The 26,343-nt window shown below is 39.6% G+C and overlaps 1 protein-coding gene across 5 annotated transcripts in view; it reads left to right on the forward strand.

Annotated features, from left to right (window-relative positions):
* The window catches only part of myom2b (myomesin 2b), a 144,894-nt gene that overhangs the window by 88,529 nt on the left and 30,022 nt on the right, over positions 1–26,343 (forward strand). For all 5 annotated transcript variants that reach the window (XM_043679203.2, XM_043679214.2, XM_043679173.2 and 2 more), the window contains 14 exons: positions 3,506–3,612; positions 4,484–4,528; positions 6,799–6,935; positions 11,365–11,509; positions 11,623–11,682; positions 12,109–12,176; positions 17,201–17,314; positions 18,100–18,187; positions 20,466–20,504; positions 20,862–20,967; positions 24,145–24,308; positions 25,629–25,665; positions 25,875–25,897; positions 26,032–26,087. In XM_043679203.2, the coding sequence (XP_043535138.1) occupies positions 3,506–3,612; positions 4,484–4,528; positions 6,799–6,935; positions 11,365–11,509; positions 11,623–11,682; positions 12,109–12,176; positions 17,201–17,314; positions 18,100–18,187; positions 20,466–20,504; positions 20,862–20,967; positions 24,145–24,308; positions 25,629–25,665; positions 25,875–25,897; positions 26,032–26,087 (1,189 nt within the window). The remainder of the gene's footprint in view (positions 1–3,505; positions 3,613–4,483; positions 4,529–6,798; positions 6,936–11,364; positions 11,510–11,622; positions 11,683–12,108; positions 12,177–17,200; positions 17,315–18,099; positions 18,188–20,465; positions 20,505–20,861; positions 20,968–24,144; positions 24,309–25,628; positions 25,666–25,874; positions 25,898–26,031; positions 26,088–26,343) is intronic.

Raw genomic sequence — 26,343 nt, forward strand, 5'->3', positions numbered from 1 at the left:
ATAATATAAATATCTTAGCAGAGGGCCCAGCAATCACTTCCCTGCTCCCCACAGAATTCTAGACAGCACCTGATTAGATCCTGGGGATTTGTTCACCTTCATGTGTTTAAGACGTCCAGCACCACCTCCTCCGTAATATGGACATTTTTCAAGATATTACTATTTATTTCCCCACGTCCTATATTTTCTATATCCTTCTCCATAGTGAAGACTGATGCAAAATACTTGTTTAGTATCTCCCTCATCTCCTGTAGTTCCAAACATAGGCAACTTTGCTGATCATTAAGGGTCAGTTTCTCTCCCTAGTTACCCTTTTGTACTTAATGTATTTATAAAGTCCCTTTGGATGCTCCTTAACCGTATTTGTAAAAGCTATTGCATGTTCCCCTTTTGCTCTCCTGATTTCCCTCTTAAGTATGCTTTGACTGACTTTATATTCGTCTCAGGATCCACTCGGTGTCTGCTGTCTGTACCTGACATATGCTTTCTTCTTTTTCTTGACCAAAACCTCAGTTTCTCTAGTCATCCAATATTCCCTTTCCCTACCAGCTTTGCCTTTCACTCGAACAGGAACATACGGTCTTTGATCTCTCGCCTCAGTTTTGAATGCTTCCCACCTTCAAGCTGTCCCTTTACCTGCAATCATCTTCCCCCAATCAACCTTTGAAAGTTCTTGGCCTTCCTCCAATTTAGAACTTTAACTTTTGGATCTGATCTATCCTTTTCCATCACTATCTTAAAACAAATAGAATTATGGTCACTGGCCCCAAAATGTTCCCCCATTGGAAACTCAGTCACCTGCCCTGCTCTACTTCCCAAAATTAGGTCATATTTTGCACCTTCTGCAGTAGGTACATCCAATACTGAATCAGAAAATTTTCTTGTTCACACTTAACAAATTCCACAACATCCAACCCCTTAACACTATGGCAGTCCCAGTCTATATTTGGAAAATTAAAATCCCCTACCATAACCATTCTATTACTCTTACAGATAACAGATCTCCTTACAAATTTGTTTCTCAATTTCCTACTGACTACTTGAGGGTCTATAGTACAATCCCAATGTGATCATTCCTTTCTTATTTCTCAGTTCCACTCAAATAATTTATCTGGATATATGCCCAAGAATATCCTCCTCAAGTACAAATGTAATGTTATCCCTGATCAAAATTGCCACTCCCTCTCCTCTCTTGCCCCCCCTCCCCCCCATCTTTCTTATAGCATCTATACCCTGGAACATTCAGCTGCCAATCCTGTCCATTCCTGAACAGCGTCTCTATAACTGCTATGATATCCCAGTCCCATGTTCCTAACCGTGTCCTGAGTTAATCTGCCTTACCTGTTAGGCCTCTTGTATTGAAATAGATGCAGTTTAATTTATCAGGCCTTTGTTGTTCTCTACTTTGTTCCTGCCTGCCCTGACTGTTTGACTTTCTCCTTTTCCCAACTGTTACAATCTCAGCCTAATCTCTTTCCTAATTATTTCCCTGGGTCCCAGCCCCTGACCTTACTAGTTTAAATCCTCCTGAGCAGTTGTAGCCAATCTCCATGCCAGTATATATTAGAAACTTTGTCATTTTGCTATAAATCTCTGATTTCTCTCTAATCGCATGTTTTGTTCTATGGTAGGTGCATGTGTTGGTTAGAATGCAAACAATCTTTGTTACAAGTGGATTGATCTTGGATGTTCTTAATTCTTAGGATGGCTTGGGAAAGACAGATGGAGGTGGGGTGGGGCAGGGTGAAATATCCATCCCTTTTCCCATAAGGGAAATTTAAATTTTCATGGCGAACACCATTATTCATGTTAGCACTGAATGAGGGGAGAAGTGGAGCCATTGCAATGTGCCTGGAGTCTTGGGAATTGAAAAATTGATTACTTGCTTCTGATTTCTGTAAGTTTGAAACCCACCTGGGAAAGGTTTAAGAACCATCACACTCTAGCAACACTGACAATCAAAGGCCCATAGTTGACCCTGACATTCACTGTTGCTAACAGCCTAAGAATGATACATAATGTCTTTTCCAAAGGAATACCACTGGGACCTATCCATTCATTTTCAGCTGCGTATATTATGGACCCTCCTGTGAAAGTGTTGTGATTGGCAGTTGACACCCGAAGGGATGTATCGTTAGTAGATCTGGGCCCCATCCAATGGCAGTCATTACAAATCTTCACTATTCAGCATTAAAAATCTCAAGACCCCGCTATCCAATATGGAGCTCTGTCAGTTGAGTGTGTCCTATGGTGCTGAGTCAAAGTAATGGGTAATTTCCCTTTGCTTTTCAAGTCATAAAGATGTACAGCACGGAAACAGACCCTTTGATCCAACTCGTCCATGCTGACCAATCTAATCCCACCTGCCAGCACCCGGCCCATATCCCTCCAAACCATTCCTATTGATATACTCATCCAGATGCCTTTTAAATGTTGCAATTGTACCTGCCTCCACCACTTCCTCTGGAAGCCTATTCCACACATGCACCACCCTCTGCGTGAAAAAGTTACCCTTTAGGTCTCTTTTATATCTTTCCCCTCTCACCCTAAACCTCTGCCGTCTAGTTCTGGACTCCCGCCCCGCAGGGAAAAGACCTTGTTTATTTAACTTATCCATGCCCCTCATGATTTTATAAGCCTCTATGAGGTCATCCCTCATCCTCTGATGCTCCAGGGAAAACAGCACTAGCCTGTTTAGCCTCCCCCTAGAGCTCAAATCCTCCAACCCTGGCAATATCCTTGTAAATCTTTTCTGAACCCTTTCAAGTTTCACAACATCTTTCCAATAAGAAGGACACCAGAATTGCATGCAATATTCCAAACGAGGCCTAACAATACCCTGCAACATGACCTCCCAACTCCTGTACTCAATACTCTGACCAATAAAGGAAAGCATACCAAACGCCTTCTTCACTATCCTATCTACCCTTTACTCTATTTTCAAGGAGCTATGAACCTGCAGTCCAAGGTTTCTTTGTTCAGCAGCACTCCCTAGTATCTTACCATTAAGTGTATAAGTCCTGCTAAGATTTGCTTTCCCAAAGTGCAGCACCTTGCATTTATCTAAATTAAACTCCATCTGTCTGAAGATAATCTAATCAATATTGGGCAGGGAACAGGAACAAAATATAATTCATATAGAAGTATAAATGATAGGTGGTGATGGAGTCCAAAGAAAGAGAACAGCAACAAAAACAGAAATTGCTGGAAAAGCTCAGCTGGACTGGCAGCATCTATGGAGAGAAGTCAGAGATAACGTTCGGGTCAATTGACCCTTCCTCAGAACTGCAGTTGGGCAAAGGGGTGGATAATGGTGAACCAGGGTGAAAGAAAAGCAGATAATAAGGACTGTTAGGTGAAAATGGGTTGGCTGTGATGAAAGCAGCCCATGTGTTCACAGGGCCAGGGGTGTGGGTTTGGATAAAGAATGTGGAAGAATATGTTCAGGCTAAAGTGTCATACATTGTTGCATTAAAAAAAACTACAACTGTTTTTGCTCTTCCAGGTCTAAATTAATCTTCAAACATCCTGACATGGCAGATTTAGGAACATACTCTGTGGCAGTATCAGACACTGATGGCATCTCTTCCAGTTATAACCTAGAAAAGGAAGGTACGCATTCCTTCAGCGAAGGCTGTATCTGGATATATTTCCTCGATTGACAGGCTGAGAAAAATTCAGTTCCACCAGAGCATCATCCCAGATTTATCAGATAGCTGATTGGAAATGTTGGCATGCCAATCGTACCCAACTTTCTTGTCTCATGATAGTACATGTGGGAAGATTTCCTGAGAAACCTTGAGAATTCAGTTGACCATGTTCTTGTGAGGCCTTGGTGGCTGTTTTCGTAGTTGAGACTGGACACAATTCCTACAATCATCTTCTAAAGGACCTGAACCCAGAGCTGATTATCTCTAATTATGTTATTTCAGGCATCCTTTAGAGCCTAAGAGATTCAAAGTTAGTTTTAAATCTTTACTCCCTCCAGGAGTTATCTCTCTTGCTGTTATCATTGGAAAATGTGGGGAGGGGGCCAGCACTCAGAATTCACCTGCTGCTGGTTCACCTTCACTATGTTTATCCCCACAAGATGGGATGAGATCTGGAATCTGAAATATAGAGTGTGACACACGTAGACACATTGGCACATTATTCAGTTGTCTTGAAGCAGGTCAGTTTGAATTCGGTCCCTCTTCATCTGGTTAAAATAATTAGATTTTGATCTTTGTCTTAACTGTGCTTATTGCACAGGCAGTCGAGTTCAGCAGGAAAATTCTGGTTGGGAAACTGATAAGTCAACGAGCAGATTCCTTTTCTACCACAGTTTTATGTTATCCATGCAACACTTAATACTAGATGGTATGAATGGAGAAATCTATTCCATTGAATGTAAACAGTGTATTGGGTTTCATTAAATCTCATAAAAAGTGAAGTCTTACAAAATCTGTCACCAGATGTAAACTATCTGCCTTATATTTTTCAGAATTGGAACGCCTGATGGCTTTGAGCCACGAAATCAGACATCCAAGTAAGTACAGCTGAAGCCTTACTAGTATATCTACTGTCAAACATGATACGCTTGTGTTTTTTATTACTTCTCAATTATACTTTGGATTTTCTTTAGAGACTACCTTGTATTGCTTGAGGTCTGTTTCCATTCTTCAGGGATATGGGTTTAGTGCATTGTAAAAGTTTGCTTGCCTCAGTTAAATGGTGGGTAAAAACAATGACTGCAGATGCTGGAAACCAGATTCTAGATTAGAGTGGTGCTGGAAAAGCACAGCAGTTCAGGCAGCATCCGAGGAGCAGGAAAATTGACTTTTTGGGCAAAAGCCCTTCATCACCTGATGAAGGACTTTTGCCTGAAATGTCGATTTTTCCTGCTCCTCAGATGCTGCCTCAGTTAAATGGTGACAAACCCTGTGATTGAAATGAGGAGCTGTGTGGGTTAATGCAAACTGAAAGTAGCTATGATAAAACACATAGAAAGTCAGCAGGGGGGAAGAACAAGCTACTTAGGAACTTCAGTATCCACCTACTTTTATGAAACATAAACCTAGTATCTTTTGTTACACTTGAATGCAGCATATATTCACATTCTGAGTCAGATTTCATAATAGAACAATGAATGGAATAACAGCAATTCATAGGGAAAATGTTAGCTGACAAGAGGGAAGTGATGGCCTACTGGTGTTATCACTGGACCTTTAATCTCGAGACCCAAGTAATGTTTTGAGGACCCAGGTTCGAATCCCGCTACAGCAGATGGTGGAATTTGAATTCAATATAAAAAAAAAAGTCTGGAATTAAGAGTCTAATGATGACCATGAATCCATTGTCAATTGTTAGAAAAACCCGTCTGGTTCACTAATGTCCTTGAGGGAAGGAAATCTGCCCTCATTACCTGGTCTGAACTACATGTGACACCAGACCTACAGCAATGTGGTTGACTCCCAACTACCCTCAAGGCAATTAGGGATAGGCTATAATTGTTGGCATAGCTAGAGATACCCTCATCCCATAAATGAATAAACAAAAGTCTTTTGCCAGATTTTTCACTGGCAGATCAAACTACAGCAGGTCAGGCAGCATCAGAGGAGCAGGAAAATCGACATTTCAGGTAAAAGCCATTCATCAGGGCTGATGAAGGGGCTTTGCCCAAAACATCGATTTTCCTGATCCTTGGGATGGCTTCCTCCTGTTTCTATTTCTAATGTTACAATTAGTAAGCATGGTCAGTGGGCCCCAAGCGCTATGATTTTTAGCTTTAACTGTTACTAAGGTCCGAAGAAGGTTCCACTGTTTCATCTTTAGGGTTTTTCTGCTGATTTCAAATCCCCAACAAACTCTTCAAGTGTAAATGCACCACAATGTTTTAGATGTGGGCAGTTCTGGGCTCTTTGCTTTATTCCAGAGATTGTGCAAGGATCCCACTTTGTTTGACAAATGATCTCCAGCCCAGGAAAATGAGGTGCACATATAGTGAATTGATATTGATCCGACAAACTCTTGCTCTGTTGCTATTCCTCTGGAGAACAGCCCCATTCCCACTCTGGCCATGCACCGTACGCATGAAATGGCAGCAAATTAATTACAATAGTAACCTGAACGTGCATCTAAATCAATCAAAACTTGCATCTTCTTTCTAACAGAGTTCTCCATCAGCCATTTTAAGTTTGTTCAGTCCACTTACACCAATTGCATGATCCTTTGCTTTCTCTGCATATAAAATGTGTCAGCGTGCCCTCTCTCACAGCACCTGACGAAGGAGTATCACTCTGAAAGTTTGTGATTTCAAATAAAGCTGTTGGACTATAACCTGCTGACATGTGACCTTTGATTTTGTCCACTCCAGTCTGACGCTGCCAACCCTCAACAATAGTAACCTCCTGTAAACACCGAGCATTTAAGAACTATTAACAATAAAATCAATCCTGATTGATCACAGGATTTGAATAACTAACAAATTAATTGACTTTGTATAATTACTACAATACCTCAGAGGAACAGGTCCTAAACTGTTCAATTTCATTTGAAGAATAATGTACTAAATGTAGTATGGAATAATAGCTCCTTATCAGAATCCATTATGTTAAAGGTCAACAAGAGTTGTACACTAAATCTATCACTGCTTGCACCATGCCTTTGAGATTAGCAGAGATTTGTTGCTGAAATAGGTGATTATGAGAATCTTTGTAAAAGTTTTTAAAAATCCTAACTAAAGTTTTCTTTTTTTCTTACGCTGAATACAGTAACTATGTGCAATTGAAAGCAACTGCTATTTCTTTTTCTTCTTAGCAATCCCATTGAAAAGTGAATTGTCCTACGAGGTTTTCGACAAAGGCCAAGTTCGATTTTGGCTTCAGACAGAGAGCGTGTCACCCAATGCTACTTGTAAATTCATTGTCAATGACTTGGAGCTGGCTGACAGTAAGGTAATGGCTCTCTTCAAAACAAAATGTCTTTAAGGAATGAGAGGAAATGTGGTTGATGTAGCAAACTTTTGAGTGATATCAAACATCCGCTGTTCATACTCCAACATAGTCCTGACTCAAGTTTATTGAGAAAGTAAGAGTAGACGCTATTCCAAACATGTAGGAGATTTGGCAGATGTCAGAAGAAAGCTCTGACTTTTGACTGAGGGCCACACTAATAACAAACTATCCTTCAGATGCATACAAACTTGCTTACTTGGAATTTCCCTGGTTCATGGCAGTATTAAATGTTCAATGATATGCAAATATATTTGAGCAGAAACATGAGAAAATAAAAATCTCTTAAATAGCAGTCAGATTGTTGATGGTGCACAAAATGGAAACATGACTTTGCATCTTTCCAGTATATCAGATTCTTATTTCAGATTTCCTATTTTAAGGAATTTTATTCTCCCCTAAGTTGTATCAGTGATTAACCAACACTTTCAATATAAAAGTACATTTGGAGGTCATTTGGAAACACCTGGACCAATACATGAATAGGAAGGGAATACAGGGATATACATCCTGTAAGTGAAGACAGTTTTAGTATGGAAAGGAAAAATGTATCGGCACAGGCTTGGAGGGCTAAATGGCCTGTTCCTGTGCTGTATTGTTCTTTGTTCTTTGTCATGTGGTGTAGTGGTACAATCTCTACATCCAGAGCAGTAGGTCCCACCTCAGGACTTGATAGACAGGGAACGTATGTCATAAAGCAACCAAACAGATTGATTGCAAATCCTTATGAAATGCCTTTGACAGGTGGTTAAGAGCAGAGAGGTTCCTGGTCAACTAGAATTGTGCAGAACAAATTCTTGGTGTGTTGCTATTCCCCCTGGAGAATTCTCCCATTCCTACTCTGACCCATGTACCACATTTGTGAAATAGCTGCAAGTTAGTAACCTCCAGTGAACACTGAGCATTTAACATATTAAAAGACTCCAGGTACAATTTCTTGTCAAGTTTAAGAATCATCTTTGTTTCAATGGACTGGTACAAGTATGCTGGAGCAGTGGTTAGTTGATGAGTAGAATTTGTCTTTCTTAAAACTTGCTTGTTCTTAAAATTCATTTATCAATTGTGAGGTGGCACGGTGGCTCAGTGGTTAGCACTGCTGCCTCACAGTGCCAGGGACCCAGGTTTGATTCCAACCTCAGGCGATTGTCTGTGTGCAGTTTGCACATTCTCCCCGTGTCTGTGTGGAATTCCTCTGGGTGCTCCAGTTTCCTCCCACAGTCTAAAGATGCGAAGGTTAGGTGAATTGGCCATGCTAAATTGCCCATAATGTGCAGGGATGTGTGGGTTAGGTGCATTAGTTGGGGTAAATGTAGCATAATAGGGCAGGGGTCTAGGTAGGTTACTCTTTGGAGGGTCAATGTGGACTCGTTGGGCCGAATGGCCTGTTTCCACACTGTATGGACTCTATTCCATTATATTCTATTCTTTTTCAAGGCTACTCCCTCATGTGTGTTATTATTTAACCAAGAGGACAGACTGCCATCCTGCACTAAGTTTTTGTTAGTGTTGCTTATTCCTTAAACTGACCATTAAACAATTGATCCTTTTTAATCATGCTATCCTCCCTCTATGGATGTGCCTGACCCCTGGTTGAGATCAGAAACTCTCAGCAAGCAGATAGATTTTCTCTCAAAAGTCTACTTTGGAGGCAAGGAGCTCACTTAAGGACAGACATTCCTCTGAAGCACTTTAGTTAATAACAGCAAATCTTAGTCTAATAGTGGGAGGTTGTGTGTGGAGTCAGAGGAGATAGGGGAAGCACTAAACAAATATTTTTCGACAGTGTTCACTATAGAAAATGAAAATGTTGGCGAGGAAGATACAGAGATACTTGCATCTAGACTACAAGAGATTGAGGTTCATGAGGAAGAGGTATTAGAAATGCTGCAGAGTGTGAAAATAGACAAGTCCCCTGGGCCAGATGGGATCTACCCTAGGATCCTCTGGGAAGCAAGGGAAGAGATTGTCGAGCATTTGGCATTGATCTTCAAATCATCATTGTCTACAGGAATAGTGTCTGAGGACTGGAGGATAGCAAATGTGGTTCCCTTGTTCAAAAAAGGTAGTAGAGACAACCCTGGTAATTACAGACCAGTGAGTCTCACTTCAGTCGTTGGTAAAGTATTGGAAAAGGTTATAAGAGATAGGGTTTATAATCATCTAGAAAAGAATAATCTGATCAGGGACAGTCAGCATGGTTTTGTGAAAGATAGGTCATGCCTAACGAATCTTACTGAGCTTTTTGACAAAGTGACCAAACAGGTAGATGAGAGTAAACCAGTTGATGTGGTGTATATGGATTTCAGCAAGGCGCTCGATAAGGTTCCCCATAGTAGATATTATACAAAATGCGGAGGAATGGGATTGTGGGAGACATAGCAGTTTGGATCAGTAATTGGCTTGTTGAAAGAAAACAGAGGGTTGTAGTTGATGGAACATGTTCACCTTGGTGTCCAGTTACTAGCGGCGTACCGCAAGGGTCGGTGTTGGGTCCACTGCTGTTCGTCATTTTTATAAATGACCTGGATGAGGGCTTAGAAGGGTGGGTTAGTAAATTTGCGGACTACATTAAGGTCGGTGGAGTTGTGGATAGTGATGAAGGATGTAGAGCTGGGCTGAGAGGTGGGCAAATGGAGTTTAATGTGGACAAGTGTGAGGTGATACACTTTGGCCGGAGTAACCGGAATGCAAAGTACTGGGCTAATGGTAGGATTCTTGGGAGTGCAGAAGAGCAGAGAGATCTCGGTGTCTGTGTACACAGATCCCTGAAAGTTGCCACCCAGATTGACAGAGTTGTTAAGAAGGCATACAGTGTTTTGGCCTTTATTAATAGAGGGATTGAGTTCCGGAACCAGTAGGTTATGCTGCAGCTGTACAAAGCTCTGGTACGGCCACACTTGGAGTATTGTGTACAGTTCTGGTCACCGTATTATAAGAAGGATGTGGAAGCTTTGGAAAGGGTGCAGAGGAGATTTACTAGGATGTTGCCTGGTATGGAAGGAATGTCTTACGAGGAAAGGCTGAGGGCCTTGAGGCTGTTCTTGTTAGAGAGAAGAAGGTTGAGAGGTGACTTAATAGAGACATACAAGATAATCAGAGGGTTAGATAGGGTGGACAGGGAGAGCCTTTTTCCAAGTATGGGGACAGCAAACACAAGGGGACACAACTTTAAAGTGAGGGGAGATAGGTAAAAGACAGATGTCAGAGGTAGTTTCTTTACTCAGAGAGTAGTAAGGGTATGGAATGCTTTGCCTGCATCGGTAGTAGATTTGCCAAGTTTAAGTGCATTTAAGTTGTCATTGGACAGGCATATGGACGTACATGGAATAGTGTAGGTGGGATGGGCTTCAGATTAGTATGACAGGGCGGCGCAACATCGAGGGCCAAAGAGCCTGTATTGCGCTATAATGTTCTATGTTCTATGTTCTTTGCACAAACACCGAGAAGCTTCAGCTAAGTATTTCACATTCAAATAGAAAGAAACATTTTAAAAGTGTATGGCAGGGTATAGGGGAATTGGCCTGAAGGTTAGTCCAGGCTTGATAGACTGATGTACTACAATAGAAAAGAAAACTTGACATAATATAAAACATGCTACAAGTACACTATCATTTTCATTTCATTAACACCACCGGATGAAATTTCATTCTAAATTATTTATTTTGTGTGACTATAGATTACAGTAATGAGCCTTAAATCCATTTTTAAAATCTTTTATCTCCCAATTCTTTTGCAATTAACTCTTTCCTGCCTTTTATTTCTTGTACCATATTCTGACCTTTACAATTCTACTCTGAAACTAACTAGTAGGAGATGCAGAAGAGATGATCACCTTATTCAGCTGGCATCAACTTTGGGGAAACTCCTTTCCTTCTTTCTACAAGAAGGCTGAAGCCTTATTACTGGAAAATCATTAAAAATTGTAATATTCCACAATGCATTAAGGTTTCATGTCATGTGATTCATCCATCTTGTAGAGTTCAACCAAGGAGTTTAAGAGTGCACCTCACAGCAGTTGTCTCATACGTGACCTTTACACAGTAGGACAATGCATTTGCACATAGACCAGTAGGCCATCTAGCCTTTAGGGCTTGCAATACCAATGATACATTGTCAACTTCATTTACACACATCCCTTGATAACTTTACCTAAGAGCAAAGTCTTCAAAGCTCAAATCCACTTAGTCTTTTAATGCAAATAATCACTGATTGCCACTGCACACCAGATATGTCAGAAAGGGATCTCACCGCAGTACAATTTTTTTATTCAATGCTGCAGTTGTTACTAAAGCATGTCTTTAAATCTGTTCTGCTAATTTAAGGAGCTATATTACATCACGTAAAGAGAAATTTCATTTGATTTTCTTCACAGGATCACAAGATTACTTTTAATAAGTCTACTGGTATGGTTGAGATGGTGATGGAGCAGTTCACAAGTAAGAATGAAGGAACTTACACTGTCCAAATACAGGATGGCAAGGCCAAAAACCAGTCCACTCTGGTTTTGATTGGGGATGGTAAGTGTGCTTTCACCTCCGTATTACATTCAGCTTCTTTTGCACCCAGTGTTGCTTGAACTGGGTGGGTTTCATTGCCTGTGATTATTATCCTGATTGATTGCTCTTTTTAGTATTTAAGGCTGCCCTGGAGGAAGCGGAGTTCCAGAGGAAAGAATTCTTGAGAAAACAAGGTAAGACATGAATGGCCTTTGACTTGGATACAGCATCTGTACGATTTTCTCTGTTCTGCCTTTTTAAAAATTGACTTGAAGTGGTACAAAACAGCACCTGTTGCCTGTTAATGTAGCTCAATATTGTGTTTTAACAATAAAGTCCTCCATCTGCTATTTTGAAGAAAATGCTGGTTAATATCTAATTGCAACAGACGAGAAAAGACTTTTGTGCAAATGCATTAAACTTAATGGGACTCATTACAGAATTCAACTTTGCTGTGTTTCTTAGCTTATCTGAATTTTATAATTTCCTCAATCTCTGATAAATGTTTCTTTTCTTACTTGCCTTTTCACATGCTTGGTATTCCTCCTTCCATCCTGGGTTGATACGTTATTGTACAGTGTACCATTACTTCAACTGAATTAACTTTGTTTCCTATCTAGGGCCTCATTTTGCAGAGTACCTGTCGTGGCATGTGACTGAGGATTGCATTGTTGAGTTGATATGCAAGGTAGGAACATCACCAAGGTTAGATGTTATAAACCAATACAAACAGTATGGGGTGGACACAAATTTAGTAATGTTAAGTAATTGTAATGAATACATCCTCAGAGTGCTATCATCAGGGAGCTGTTAAACATCCCTACATTTTGCAGACCTTGACATTTTGCCATCTTGGTTTCCTACAGTTTAGAAAGATGAGCGATGAATACTTGCATAAAATACTCTCCACTTAAAACTGTTAATACTATTCACAGTAGAATGCAAAGGTTTTGCATTTATAAGATCAGAAGAAATAGGAACAGGATTAGTCCATCAAGTCCGATCTTATTGAACGGCGAGTCATTCAAGATGAACATAGCTGATCTGACTGTGGGCTTAGCTCAACTTTATTCCATATCACTGTAAACCTTAGCTCCTTTGTCGATCAAAATTCTATCTAACCCAGCCTTGAATATATTCAACGTCCCATTCTTCATTCCTCTCTGCTAAAAATGCTTCCAAAGACTAATGATCCTCTGAATGGAGACATTCCTCCTCATCTCCCTATTACATGGGAAACCACATATCTTTAAACTTTGCACCCTAGTTTGACATCTCTCTCCAAGAGGAAAGTCCTCTCAACCCTGTCAAACTGACTTAGAACCTGAACTGCGTTAATCATGTCTCATTCTTCTAAACTCCAGTAAGAATAGGCCCAACCTCTCCAAGTATTCCTCATAAGTCAAACCTATTCATGCTGGGAATTATTCTTATAAACCTTCTCAGAATTACTTCTAACGGAAGTATATCCTTTTACTAAGGAGATCCAAACTATACATTACATTCCGGATGTGATACCACCAATACCCTGCATAATTGTAGTAATTCATTGTGACTTTTGTACTGCATCTCCCTTACAATAAAGACTAACATTCCACTTGTATTAATATCCCTGCTGCCTCGGCATCCCAGTTTATTGAGAGTGGAAAGGACAGAAATACCAGAGTCTCTGGCTGCAATCATCTCATCATCCTTTGATATGAGAGTGGTGTTTGAATATGGAAGATTCATTTCTGGATCCCTGTTCACAAAAAGGAATGAGGGATAAACCTGATTATTAAAAGCATATCAGTTTAATAGCAGTGGTAGGGAAACTTCCAGAGACCAATCAAAGATAACATAAGTTACCACTTCAAAGAACAGACATTAGTACAATGGTGGTCAGCATAGATTTGTTAAAAGCAAAATGTCTCATGAGCTTGATGTGTTCTTGACGGAAAAAAAAGTAGAAGTTTGATAAAGTTAAAATAGATGAAATTGAATATGTGGACTTTAAAAATGCAGTTGATAAAGTGCTACATAATGGACTCGTTATCAAAATTGAAACCTATTTGGAATTAAAGGGACAATAGCAACACAGCTACAAAATTAGATTAGAACAGAAAGTAGAAACTGGTTGAGTTCAGTTATTGGTCAGACTGAAGGAAAATATGCAGTGGTACCCCAGGCATGGGGAGAGACAGCAAAGTTTGAAGATTGCAGATGGCACAAAGCTTGCAAGTAATGGAAACTAAAAAAGGTAGGATTACTCCTTGGGAAGACACAAGCAGGCTGATAAAACAGGCAGACACATGACATTAAATTGAATGCAGAAACTTCTGAAGCGACAGACTCTTAAAAGAAAAATGAGTAAATGTGGAAACCAATAAATCAAAGCAAATACTGTGCATGTAAGAAATCTGAAATAAAAACAATACTTGAGAAACTCAGCAGGTCTGGTAGCATCTGTGAACAGAATAAAATAAAAACAAACGGACCTGAAATGTTAATTCTGTTTCTGTCTCCACAGATGCTGCCAGACCTGCTGAGTTTCTCCAGCACTTCATTTATACTTTAGGAAAAATTGAAGACTTGCATTTATATTTAAATTTTCATGGACACTGAACCATTCCAAAATGCTGTGGAGCCAGTGAAATACTATTTGAAATGTGATCACTGTTGGAAAGTAGGAAGTGTGACAGTCAATTGCAGACAGCCAACTCCCACAAGCTGTGATATGATAGTGAGGGAGAGTATAAATATTATAGTTTTGAAATGATATGGAAATCTTTGAAAGTGCCAGAACAAGTTGAAGCAGTTATTTAAAGAGTGTATTAGATTTTTTTGGTCCTACAATCACATATAGATTACAGAAATAGGGTGACACAGGGACCCCATGAGCCAAGAGGCCCTCTTCCCCCTCTGTCTCCCTTTTGCACTTCCCCATCTCTCTCTCCCGGATCCCAATCTCACACCTCCATTTCCTGGATCCTCACAATCTTGCTGTCCTGTCAGTACTGACCTCTTCCACTGCTCCCTGCCACATTCCCCCCAACTGCCAAAATCTGCGCACGCGCAATTTAAAGTGGCACAAAGTGTACATGCATTAGTGTCATCAAATGCAGCCCTGATTTGTCCCTACAGTACATTACCCTTATTGTTGGTGACCTGTAAACCACTTCTTCCAAGACATCTTGCACCATGTTGTTTCTCAACTCCACCTAAACACATTCTCAATCCCTGTTCTTTCAGTCAAAGGTCCTGTCTTCCCTAAACCACCGATTCCATCACTTATTACAAGCACTAACTTTATGACTATCCATCCTCAGTGTCAAATTTTCTTTAATATTCAATTCCCAGTCTTGGTCACCCTGCAGTCGTATTTCCATAATGATAATTAAATCATATTCTTTCACTTCTTCTTGAATCATCAATTCACCTACCTTGTGATGAAGGAGAAAGTGAGGTCTGCAGATGCTGGAGATCAGAGCTGAAAATGTGTTGCTGGAAAAGCGCAGCAGGTCAGGCAGCATCCAGGGAACAGGAGAATCGACGTTTCGGGCATAAGCCCTTCTTCAGGAATCTTTTTAATTTCCGATATGGCTAGGAAGAACTGTTTGTTTAGTTTATGGATCCTTCTGTGGATGAAGAACAGTAGAGGTCCTTTGCAGGTCTGTGAGAGTGTTGTCCTGAGCTGGGGTAGGTCGAGTTGCAGGGAATGTAGGTAGCGGCGCATGGCTGCAAGCGTGGTGCGGAGGATCCGGAGGGAGGTCCGTTGCTGGAGGCTTCGGATTTGTTGTAGGTACTGGTTGTCCTGGTTGGGTCCAAGTTTTGTTGGTCAGAACGTAGTCCGGAGTCCGTGCGGGATCAGTCGGTTCCGTAGGCAGGTGCTGAGGAAGGAGATGTGGCTGTGGTAGCGAGTCTGTTTGAGAATGTGGCTGAAGAGCTTCTGTGCAGAGGAGATGACCTGGGGTGTGCAGTGAGAGAGGGACTCACTGAAATCTTTGTAGAGGGAGGAAGAGAGCTTCTTCAAGGAAGGCATCCTTGTAAGAGGATTCGCAGTAGGTTGAAATCTTTGAGAAAGTGAGGTCTGCAGATGCTGGAGATCAGAGCTGAAAATGTGTTGCTGGAAAAGCGCAGCAGGTCAGGCAGCATCCAGGGAACAGGAGAATCGATGTTTCGGGCATAAGCCCTTCTTCATTCCTGAAGAAGGGCTTATGCCCGAAACGTCGATTCTCCTGTTCCCTGGATGCTGCCTATCTTGTGATGAATGCATGCATGTAGAGGGTATATTTTTATTCTACCTTTTTAGTATCATTCTTGATTTCACCCTGATTGATTCTAGATTCTAGGATTCTGTTGCTTTCCATTTTCATTTACAGTTTTTGTATTTCCCATAAACAGCTTTGTTTTAATTCTATTTGAATTGCCTCTCAAGTTCTCTTCTTGACAAGATAGTTTAAGTCCATCAGCACTAACGAATCTAACCATAAGGGTATTAGATGTAAAATGTTGTGGTCTGGTGTAAACTGTCTTCCACATACACGTTCTACCTGCCCCAGATCTGGTCTTATTAGCAAAATTCTAAAGCCTCCCTCCTGCACTATTTTGCCAGCCCCTAACCACTTATACATGTCATCATTTAACCCCACTTACTTACCCACTTAATGCATTTAGCCACCTATCCCTACACATTTAATCCCCTACCCATTCACTCTCATCAATCATCTATCCTTTCATCTAATCCTGAAAGTTCACACTAGGACTTTAAACTTGCCATACAGCAACTAGTGCCATAAAACATTTTTTTTAATTCATTCAAAGATTGGTGGCATTGCTGACCAGGCTAGCATTTATTGCGCATCCCAGAGGATAGTTAAGAGTCAACCACATTGTTGTGGGTCTGGAATCACATAAAGTCCAGACCAGGTAAGGATGTCAGTTTCCTTTCCTAAAGAATATTTGTGAACCAGATGTTTTTTTTTCCAACAATCAACAATGGATTAATGGTCATAGTGAGTTTTGAGATTTGTAGGTCAGGTTGAAGTTCTGGATATAGGTTTGCTCGCTGAGCTGGAAGGTTCGTTTTCAATCGTTTCATCACCATACTAGGTAATATCATCAGTGAGCCTTCGGATGAAGCACTGGTGGTATGGCCCACTTTCTATTTATGTGTTTAGGTTTCCTTGGGCTGGTGACATCATTTTCAGTGGTGACATTGGTGGCGTCATTTCCTGTTCTTTTTCCCAGGGGCTGGTAAATGAGATCCAAGTCAATGTGTTTGTTGATAGAGTTCTGGCTGGATCCAATGCGAAACATCTGAAAACGAACCTTCCATCTCAGCAAGCAAACCTATATCCATTCATGGCCATGATTAGACTTTTAATTTCAGGCTTTTATTGAATTCAAATGTCACCATATGTCATATTGGGATTCAAACCGACTCCCCAGAACATTACCTGAGTAGCCGTATTAACAGCCCAGCAATAATACCAGGGCCCATCACCTCCCCTAATGTCATGTCCTGTCCTCCCCTGAAGCTCTTGCATTCTGGTAGAATTCTGTCAAAGCTAGGCCAGGAAGACACAAAAAATGTACAGTATCGTCTAGTCAACAGAATTTAAGAACCAGCAGCAATCCTGCGAACATCACTGCTGCTTGGGCCATTGTTAAAGATTGTGAGTTTACCAATATTTGTTTATTAAAGTGTTTCACTTCAACTGTATGTGACAGGTGGCAAACACGAAGAAGGAAACTGTGTTCGGTTGGTACAAAGATTATGTAGCTGTTCCTGCTGAGGAGCCACCTAACCCCCAAACAGGAGAAAGCAAGCTGTCTATTCCTGAGGTAAAATTCATTGACAAAAAGTCTGACACAAAAGACAATTGGAGCATCCAGAGTTGTGTCTAAGTAATTTGACTTTAAATGTTTTATTACCTCCTACTAATTTATTTTATTCAAATCAATTACTGGCATATATATAAAAGGAAAGAATTAATATCAGACATAAAGAGATTTGATCTTTTAAAGTGTAACTTCTCATATACAAAAAACTGTAATTACTGAATATTTTTCCACAGTCTAAGATAACTCAAAATAAAGCATTCACTGACCACAAAGAGGCTTTGCAGATGCGTTTTTCCCTCTGCATTCATGGTTTTAATGAAAGTGAGAGTCATTGACTGTAACCTGAATGGCAAAATCTACTTGCATTTCAGTGGTGCTATCAGCGCAATTTTATTGCAGGTTTCGGGACACTAACATCCAATTCAAACAGGAGTCCTGACCAAACACTTGCTGCTGCATGATCTTCCTGGAGACAGTCTCTTAATTGTCTCAATGTCTCTCAAGCCAAGCATCAATTGGTCAAAAAAACAGTTTTCAATTACTGCCATTCTTGGATCAATAATGTACCCAAGACAATGTTTTGGGAATAATTTCTCAATATTTAAACTCTCTGTAGAGAGAACCTTGTGTCCTCTGCAGAGAGAGAATTCTCTCATGGAGAATGGCAGAGTGGGAATTGGATTCCTGTTTGTTTATTAGGTAGTGCAGTAGTTAGTGCTACAATTTCTAATGGTGTTGTGTAAAGTTGTCTCTAATTTCTAATAAATTAATATCTTTATCTTTAGTTCTCTAGAAAGGATATGGGCGAGTACAAGATGACGCTGAAAGATGACAAAGGGCAGGATGTTACAGTACTGGAGGTGGCTGGCAAAGGTTTGTTTGATTTCTTCAAGTTGATTCTTAGATTATGGGCTCTTACTCCAGCATTGGTGGGTCAGTGGATTGTTCACTGTTGTCTGAATTATCAGTGTATTTTTACTTTTGTGCGGTAAACTTCATCAACATTGTGTGAATGAGTTCCCTCCCAATGCATAAGAAAGCATGATAGAACAGGGGTAGAAAGAAGCAGGGAGTAATTGCATCTCCTGCCATTTCCCCAGTCAGATTATGTCCACTTTAATTGTATAACTGACCAGAAGATCTGCTCCATTTGTTCATGTATTTTCAAACAGCAAGTAAAAGAAACTTATGTCACTTTATTCCTTTTACTTAAGAATTTATAGTATAAAATAGATATGATAATAAGATGGTGATGTATGGAATAATATAATAATGTCAAAAGTCATGTGTAACGATGCAATAGTCTGCACTAGTGATTGATGTATTTACAGAGAACAGTATTATGTACAGTCATGGATATTTGTTAAAGCCTTGCAGAGTTAGACAGCAGTGACTCTTGTGTAACAGAAAGCCATTGCACACACTATCAGAAGAGACAAGGATAGCCTTCTCTCTAAGGTGCAGAGTAGAACACCAAGTAAGAAGCCACATAAGAGCAGTGCCAATTTGCTCACAATTCTACAATATGCACTATGAGCAGATCAGGTTCATTCACAGTGGTATATCCCCAGAAAATTAGCCTTTTACTTTTCAGTCTTTGTACTATGATGACGGGAAACATCAAAGTATTGATAACTGTGAGGAGGGTAATTTTAAACTTCAAGAGGACATAGACAAGCAGTGGGTGAAATTTAATATAAAGAAAAATGACATCATTCATTTCCGTTAGACAAATATGGAGAGATGATGTAAAACAAAGGTTTAATTTCAAAGCAGTAATCAGGAGCAGAGGAATCCAAAGATATATGGAGACAACTCCATTCAAAGAGGTAGGACCAGGTGAGAGATGGTAGACGAAACATACTGTACCCTGGCAGATGTGAGTACTGCAGATTCTGGAGATTAGAGTCAAGATTAGTGTGGCGCTGGAAAAGCACAGTGGGTCAGGCAGCATCCGAGGAGCAGGAAAATCATGTTTTGGGCAAAAGCCTTATTCCTGATGAAGGGCTTTTGCCCAAAATGTCAATTTTCCTACTCCTTGGATGCTACCTGACCTTCTGTGTTTTTCCAGCACCACTCTCGTACCCTACCCTGGTTTTATTAATCAGGACATAAGTTACAATAACGGGAATGCCTGATGAAAACCTTAAGCCTGAAACGTCGATTCTCCTCCTCCTTGGATGCTGCCTGACCTGCTGTGCTTTTCCAGCACCACACTCTCCACTCTGATCTCCAGCATCTGCAGTCCTCACTTTCTCCCATAAGTTACAATAAATCTATAAAAGTCAGTGGTTCCACTTCAATTGAAGCATTATGTCCAGCTTTGGGTACCACACTTTAGGAATGATGTGAAGGCATTAGGATGCAAAAAGAAATACAAGAATGATTCCAGGCTGGGCAGCTTCAATTATAGATATTTTCTGATCGACCTTTTCAGAGATGTTGTTATACTTTTCTGAGCCTTGAACTCAGGCCTCCTAACTCAGAGGTAAGGCACTACCACAGTGCCACAAGATCCCCTCAGCTTCAGTCATTTAGGTAGGACAAGCTGGGGCTGTTCTGCTGAGTGAAGGGAAGAGAAGATTGAGAGGAGATTTGATAGAGAGGCACAAAATCAACAAGACTCTGGACAGACTGCACATGGAGAAACTGATGGTGGCGGGATCAAGAACCAAAGGGCATCAACGTAAGCAATTGTCAGAAGAAGCAGCAATGGAAAACCTTTATTGTTCAATGCAGTGAGTGGCTAAGATCTGGAATGCACTGCTCGAAAGTGTATTTGGCAAAATTCAGTTGTGGGTTTCAAAAGAGAATTGGATTATTATCTGAAGTGGAAGTATGTTGAGAGATAAATGAAATAATTAAAAATCAAACAGTAGGACTAGGTAAATTAACTTTGCAGAGAGATGCAATCCCAATAGCCGCTTGTTGCGTTGTGTGATGCTATAATTTCGAATGCTGTATGTTTTTGTCAAATTATGCAGGGGCAATGACGTTGAAGTTTATGGTTAAGTAGATGTTTGTAAATAAACAGTTAATACATTAATTAAACAGCTTACTGCCTCAGTAAACAAGAAATTAATTTCATATAATCACATTAAATAGTCACATGATGTATAATAAGCTAAATGGCATGCCTTTTCTATTTTAGTGTATGAAGAAATTGTCCAGGAAATTAGCAGAATTAGTGGTAAGTGACTGATTTCCAACTCCAACCTATTATGCTCCATTCTGATTTACAACTTCTGTCCAGCAGGACCGGAACTATGTGCCAGGGCAAGAATATACATGGCTTGCTCTTTATTGCCACCAGAGGTAGCTATTGAGTTTTGTGCATTGTTATATCATTTACATAAGCAAATAGTAATAACAAGCAGAAGAAATTTATCCTGAATATTTTAAAATGAGCTATCCAACTGACAAGCTGTAAATATTTGATACATTTTTACTCTGCATAATACTTCATGAGTTAGATGAAGTACTTCTTGTTTCACCCAACATATGTGAATGCTTGTGTTTGTACTATTTTTAAGCTGTTAACTTGCAGGGTTTTCTGCTTCTGAACTGAAGATAAAATGCACCCCAGAAGGGATCAGACTTCAGTCCTTCTTGAAGTACTACATGGAGGACATGAAGGTTTTCTGGTATCACAAGTACGTGAAACTGAGTTTACATTAACTAAATAGATAAATGGCATGTTTAGAAAGTAAATATTCTGACTGTGCAGACTTGTTATGCTTCAATCTACTGAGCTACCTGGGGATCAGGGGAGTAAGGGGAGTCATTTGAAAATCTAAAACAAATCTTTTGATCAAGGAATAATAGTCATCATTTCAGTTCTTAGGAGTTTATTCAATATAATCTAATGTAAGCTACCAACTTGTCAATAAGGTTCTGGATGTACTAAAATTCTGTATTAAAATAGTTGACAGTAATTTGAGTTTTAATTAACCATTTTATACCTTTAACAGCTTTGTAGAAATTCCTCTTGTCATTCTGGTCAACATAGACTTAAAAGTCTCTGGCTGTTTTAGCCCATTAGCCCCACACGCATTTTGCATCCTTTGTGGCATCTATTGCTCTCCTGGAGTGATTCCTTATTAATGTTTCATTGGAAATTTACTTTTTTTTTCTCCTGCAGCAGTTCCTTAATTTGATCATGGTTTTCATCAAACCAATCACAGTGGTTTCTTCCCTCTGCTCCCAGGACACCATGGGAAGGTTGACCATTACAGAATTTTCTTCAGAGAACAGCTGTTCCTCACCTGATTTATTCACAGTACTCTAATGCCACTTGTGGTCTAGCTCATTTTGGTGGGATGGTAAATTTAACCATTAAGAAATGTTAAGCATGAAACCATGGCTCCTGTGATTTGTACAATACTCCAATCCTCTCATAGTCGGCATGACTCTGCCAGCTGATGACAAAGTCAATCTGATTCTAGTTTTTAGATCTTGATTGCATCCCAGTGTTTGGAACTTTGTCTTTTTGATGCTATTGGTGACTTGGCATATTCCAGCAATTGCAAAGATCCAGGAGAATTATGGCATTGCCATTGTATTTTCCTAGGATATCATTCCCAAACCTACAGAAATCTCCTGCCCTTTTATTGAAGTTCTTTTCACAATGAGTCTGTCATCTATTTGATGCCCGGGGTCTCATAGAATTGATCCACAGAACATGTCAGTGTTGGACTGTGTGAGATCTATGATTAGTGGACAACAGGAATGTGACAGAGGTAGGTATAGAGTCATGAAGCAATCACTTACACCTCTATGAAGACCTTTTAAAACTTTTTCTGAAGTCAGAGTTGATAGCAAAACCAAAACCTTCTTTCACATCAAGAAGTTAAATAGAGTTATTTTCTATTTCGTTTGTTTCACTCATAGACTGGGTAAATACTCAACAAATGTATTTTGGGACATAACCAGATGTGTGTAAAAGAGTCAGTAGGGAGAGCACTCAAGAAAGACTTTCACTTGGAGATGCATTGTATTTGGTCAATCCCACACTTGCCTAGTATTGGGTTCATGTTCCTGTGGCTTGATGTGTCGAGATGACTGAAGATGTGGTGACTAAAATCAAAGATCTGCAACACCTTCTGACCCTTAGCCAATGAACTAATAAGGGAAGACTATTTTCTGTGCTACAAGCATCAAGGTATTTTGTTTTCGTGCATATGGATAAGACTGGTTGGAGATGGACATTCATCCTCATATGGGCATGAGCCCACCTGCTCCTTTACCTGGTTACCTCTCTGAACTAGCGTAGTTACTAAGGTGTGGCTGGGTTGCTCATGCACAGCAGCTGTGTGAGGGCTGGGTGAGTATTGAGGACTAGGTACAGGTAGCCAGCCAGCTACAAAGTAGGATGTAGATGACTTCTGTTTAAGGGACTATTTTTGACACACATCCCACCCGTTAGACTACACATGAACCAAACTTGCAAAGTGTTCTTTAATTTGGAAATGTATCATTTTTTTAATCTTTGCACAATTTATTTTTATATTTAACTAATTGGTCCCATTTTCTAAAATAAACTTTAAGCATGAAACCATGGTTCTAACAATTTTATTTTAGAAAATAAAATGACATTCAAATAAAACATCTTCTGTTCATGCAAGGTTTAAAATTACTTGGAATGAGCTTCAGTTATTAAAGAGACAGTGGCAGTGTGATAATGAAATGGAGTAGAGATGAGTGATTATTGTTTAGATAGGAGAGATGCATAGAGTAGTACTCCCCGTAGGTTGACATTCGAACCACTGCACTTTCTGACGCTTGCTAGTGACTTGGAATTCAATATAAAGAGACATATTTCAAGGTGTACAGATGACACAAACTTCTGAAATGTAATAAACAGTGAAGAACATAACAAAAGACTCCAGGAGGACGTGAACAGATTGGTGAAGCACATAGCCAATGCAACCTAACACAGAAGTGTGAAGTGATCCATTTTTGTTGAAAAGAATAAGGGAGGCATTGGAAATTACTGGTGCCATTTCAAGTGAGATGCAAGGAGTACAGAATACAAACTTCTGAAGGTGGCAGGTCAAGTTATCAAGTCACAAAGAAAATATCATGAAGGCTTGGTTTTATATCAGAGGCAGAATAAAAGTCATTTTATAAATCAATGATTAGGACAAGCTGTAAATAGTGTCCAACCTTGAAAAGGATGTAAAGGAGATGTACCAGAACGCTACCAGGGATGGGAGACCTCAGTCTTATGGAGCGACAGGACAAGTCACGACAGGACTCTGCTAGCATTGTAGCAAAAATGTGCATTTACAAACAACTCCTAGGAAACTTCCAGCCATAGTCATTTTGAGATTAGGGCTGGTCGCAATTACACAGGAGACTGACTTGGGTTTTGTTGCTGTTCACTCTCCAATTCCCACAGGAGTTGCTTAGCAGGAAAACAATTATTCAGCACAAATTGCACAAATCCATGATATTGACTTCTGTAGAATGGATGGCTATCTGGGATAGAGATTTCTAGAGAAGATCCAGCAACTCTAGTGCATTCACTTGTTATACCAGAGATTTCTACAGATTATCAGAGGTGTGGAGCTCCCCAGTAATTCATAAATCAATGAAGAAAATTAATAGCGGTAAACTCAATTTTTAAAGAAGTCAGGACATTGTTTAAGCAGAGTAGTAAGTCTTATGATATTGACCATTTCTAGTTTGTGCTACAACAATTGCCATATCTTTAATGTCTAATTCTGTCAGGAAATATTACCTGTATGTTTGGTCAAGTAAGTGATATCAATTTTCTGTTTGCAAATTGTATGAATGTTTTAGAAATATTACTCTTTGTTTGGATTTAGAGATTCAAAGATTGCATCATCTGAAAAGATGAGAATTGGAGGAAGCAGTGACCAGGTTTGGATGCAGATCTGTGAGCCAAATGATCGAGACAAAGGCAAATACACAATGGAGATATTTGATGGCAAAACCTCATATAAACGACATCTTGACCTTTCTGGAGAGGGTAAGGTGCTCATTCAAAATGTAATGCTAGAGTCAGACAGTTGTTAAACATTAATATAAAGTTCCCAGATAACACAATGAAAAGTCATTTCTAAATTGTCATGAAACTGAAATACCAATTAAGTACAGTTCATTATTATATATAGTTCATTTTAATGAGAACCGCCTTGGCAAAAAAAATTAAACAATTATCATTATCATTGTTTACATTCCACTTTCAAAGCCAGTTTCATTGAGGCTGCTTACATCTTATCTATGGATGGTAATGCCCTTTGGGGAAGGAGATCTGCTTAATTATCTAGTTTGGCCCACATGACTCTACATATATAGTGATATGATTGTCTCTTAGCTGCTGTCTGATATGGCTTGAATAAGCCACTCAGATTGAGCACAACTAGAAATCAGCAATAAGATGTTGGCAAAGCCACGGTCACGAAAGAACAAATAAAACGCTGGAATTAGAGAAATGCATGGGCCTTAAATTGAACTTTGTTCTGAATTTGCCCTGGTTCAGAACAGTTGGGAATTGAATTTCTTCATATCATTTGGTGAGATTGGACTGCATGTCCTCAGCAAATGCGCAGAAACTATTGCAGTATTTTCAAATGATTGCCAAGGGATGCCATGAAGATGAGAAATGCGATGGGTGCAAGATAAATCCTTAGACCAAGCCAGAGGTAACTGCAGGATAAAGGCAGGGACTATTCTATATCTGGGTAGGTAAAAATGGAGCCAACAAATATAGCCCCTCCCAGCTGGATGATAATGGATATGTATTGGAAGAGAATGTTATGGTTAGACCTGGCACAAGCTCCTGAGAAGTAGAGAAGGATGTAGGTAATAGTCGACCATTGCCTAGTCACACAGGATGTCAGCTGTGTCTTTGACAAGCAGGGATTTTAGGTGCTGTGGCCAGAGTGGATTGGAGGGTGGATTCAGACATGGAGTTCCTGGAAAGGTGAGGACAGACTAAAGTGACAACAACATGCTTTGGGGCTTCAGAGGAAAGGGTAATGGAAGATGGTGTGATAATCTGCAAGAATGGATGGATCAAAGGGAAGGGGACAGTACTTGAGGAGAGAGATACAGAAGAGAATTTGTAGTTGTGTGAAAAACAAAATGACACAAAACTCTTTCAGAAACAGAAACAATTTGGTTAAATTTTGCATTCATATTGTATGATCCAGAGTAACTTTCTTCAAGTGATGTAATTGTTTGTGGAGTTAAGCATTGAATTTAAATACATAACTGTGTAAGCTTTGATTCAAGTTTGTAGAGGCATCAATGTACATTAATTGGAAAACTCTGATTTAATTTGCAGCTTATGCTGAGGCATACACAGAATTCCAGAGGCTGAAGTAAGTCTTCATGTAGTGAATATAAATTTCATTTTCAGAATGTGTGCAATTTCAGAATTAGTGCATGCAACACAGTTTTTTCCATGCAGTCTAAGCATTAACTTTTGTCTCTGTCAGCTGAAAGAATGGTGGCATAAATATTACAGAAGTCTTTTTCTATTTTAAAGTTGCAGCCATATTAAATGAATTGTTTCGATTTTCATTTTCAGAGCTGCAGCTTTTGCCGAGAAGAGTAAGTACAAAAGCTGATTTTCCTATTTGTTAAAAATAATTCAAATTGGTGCCAAGCTCTTTATTAAATAATAAATGAAATATAGTTGTGATTTATTTGATTTACTGAAGTTAGCATTGATTTTCCCATTACAGATCGTGGCAAAGTAATAGGAGGATTGCCAGATGTAGTAACTATAATGGAAGGCAAGGTAAGACAAAATGCATGATCTGAATAAGATTCCATGGCTTCAGCATTATGTATTATTTTCATAGCAACAATGTTATCGAGAAAGCTACTTTGTACATCATACTTCCATAGTCTCACCCTTCCTCCTAAACCCCTCCAAGAAATTTGCATTCCTTCTGTTCTGGGTTCTTGTACACTCTGTTTTCTCACATTTTATGTCAAAGATGCTATGTAAATGAAAATTGTTGTTAAAAATGCTATTTTGCATTGCAGGAATT

The sequence above is a fragment of the Chiloscyllium plagiosum genome, unplaced genomic scaffold (assembly GCF_037043375.1).
Source record: "Chiloscyllium plagiosum isolate Xiang-an unplaced genomic scaffold, Cpla_swu_hap1 HiC_scaffold_3, whole genome shotgun sequence".
Taxonomy (NCBI): Eukaryota; Metazoa; Chordata; class Chondrichthyes; order Orectolobiformes; family Hemiscylliidae; genus Chiloscyllium; species Chiloscyllium plagiosum.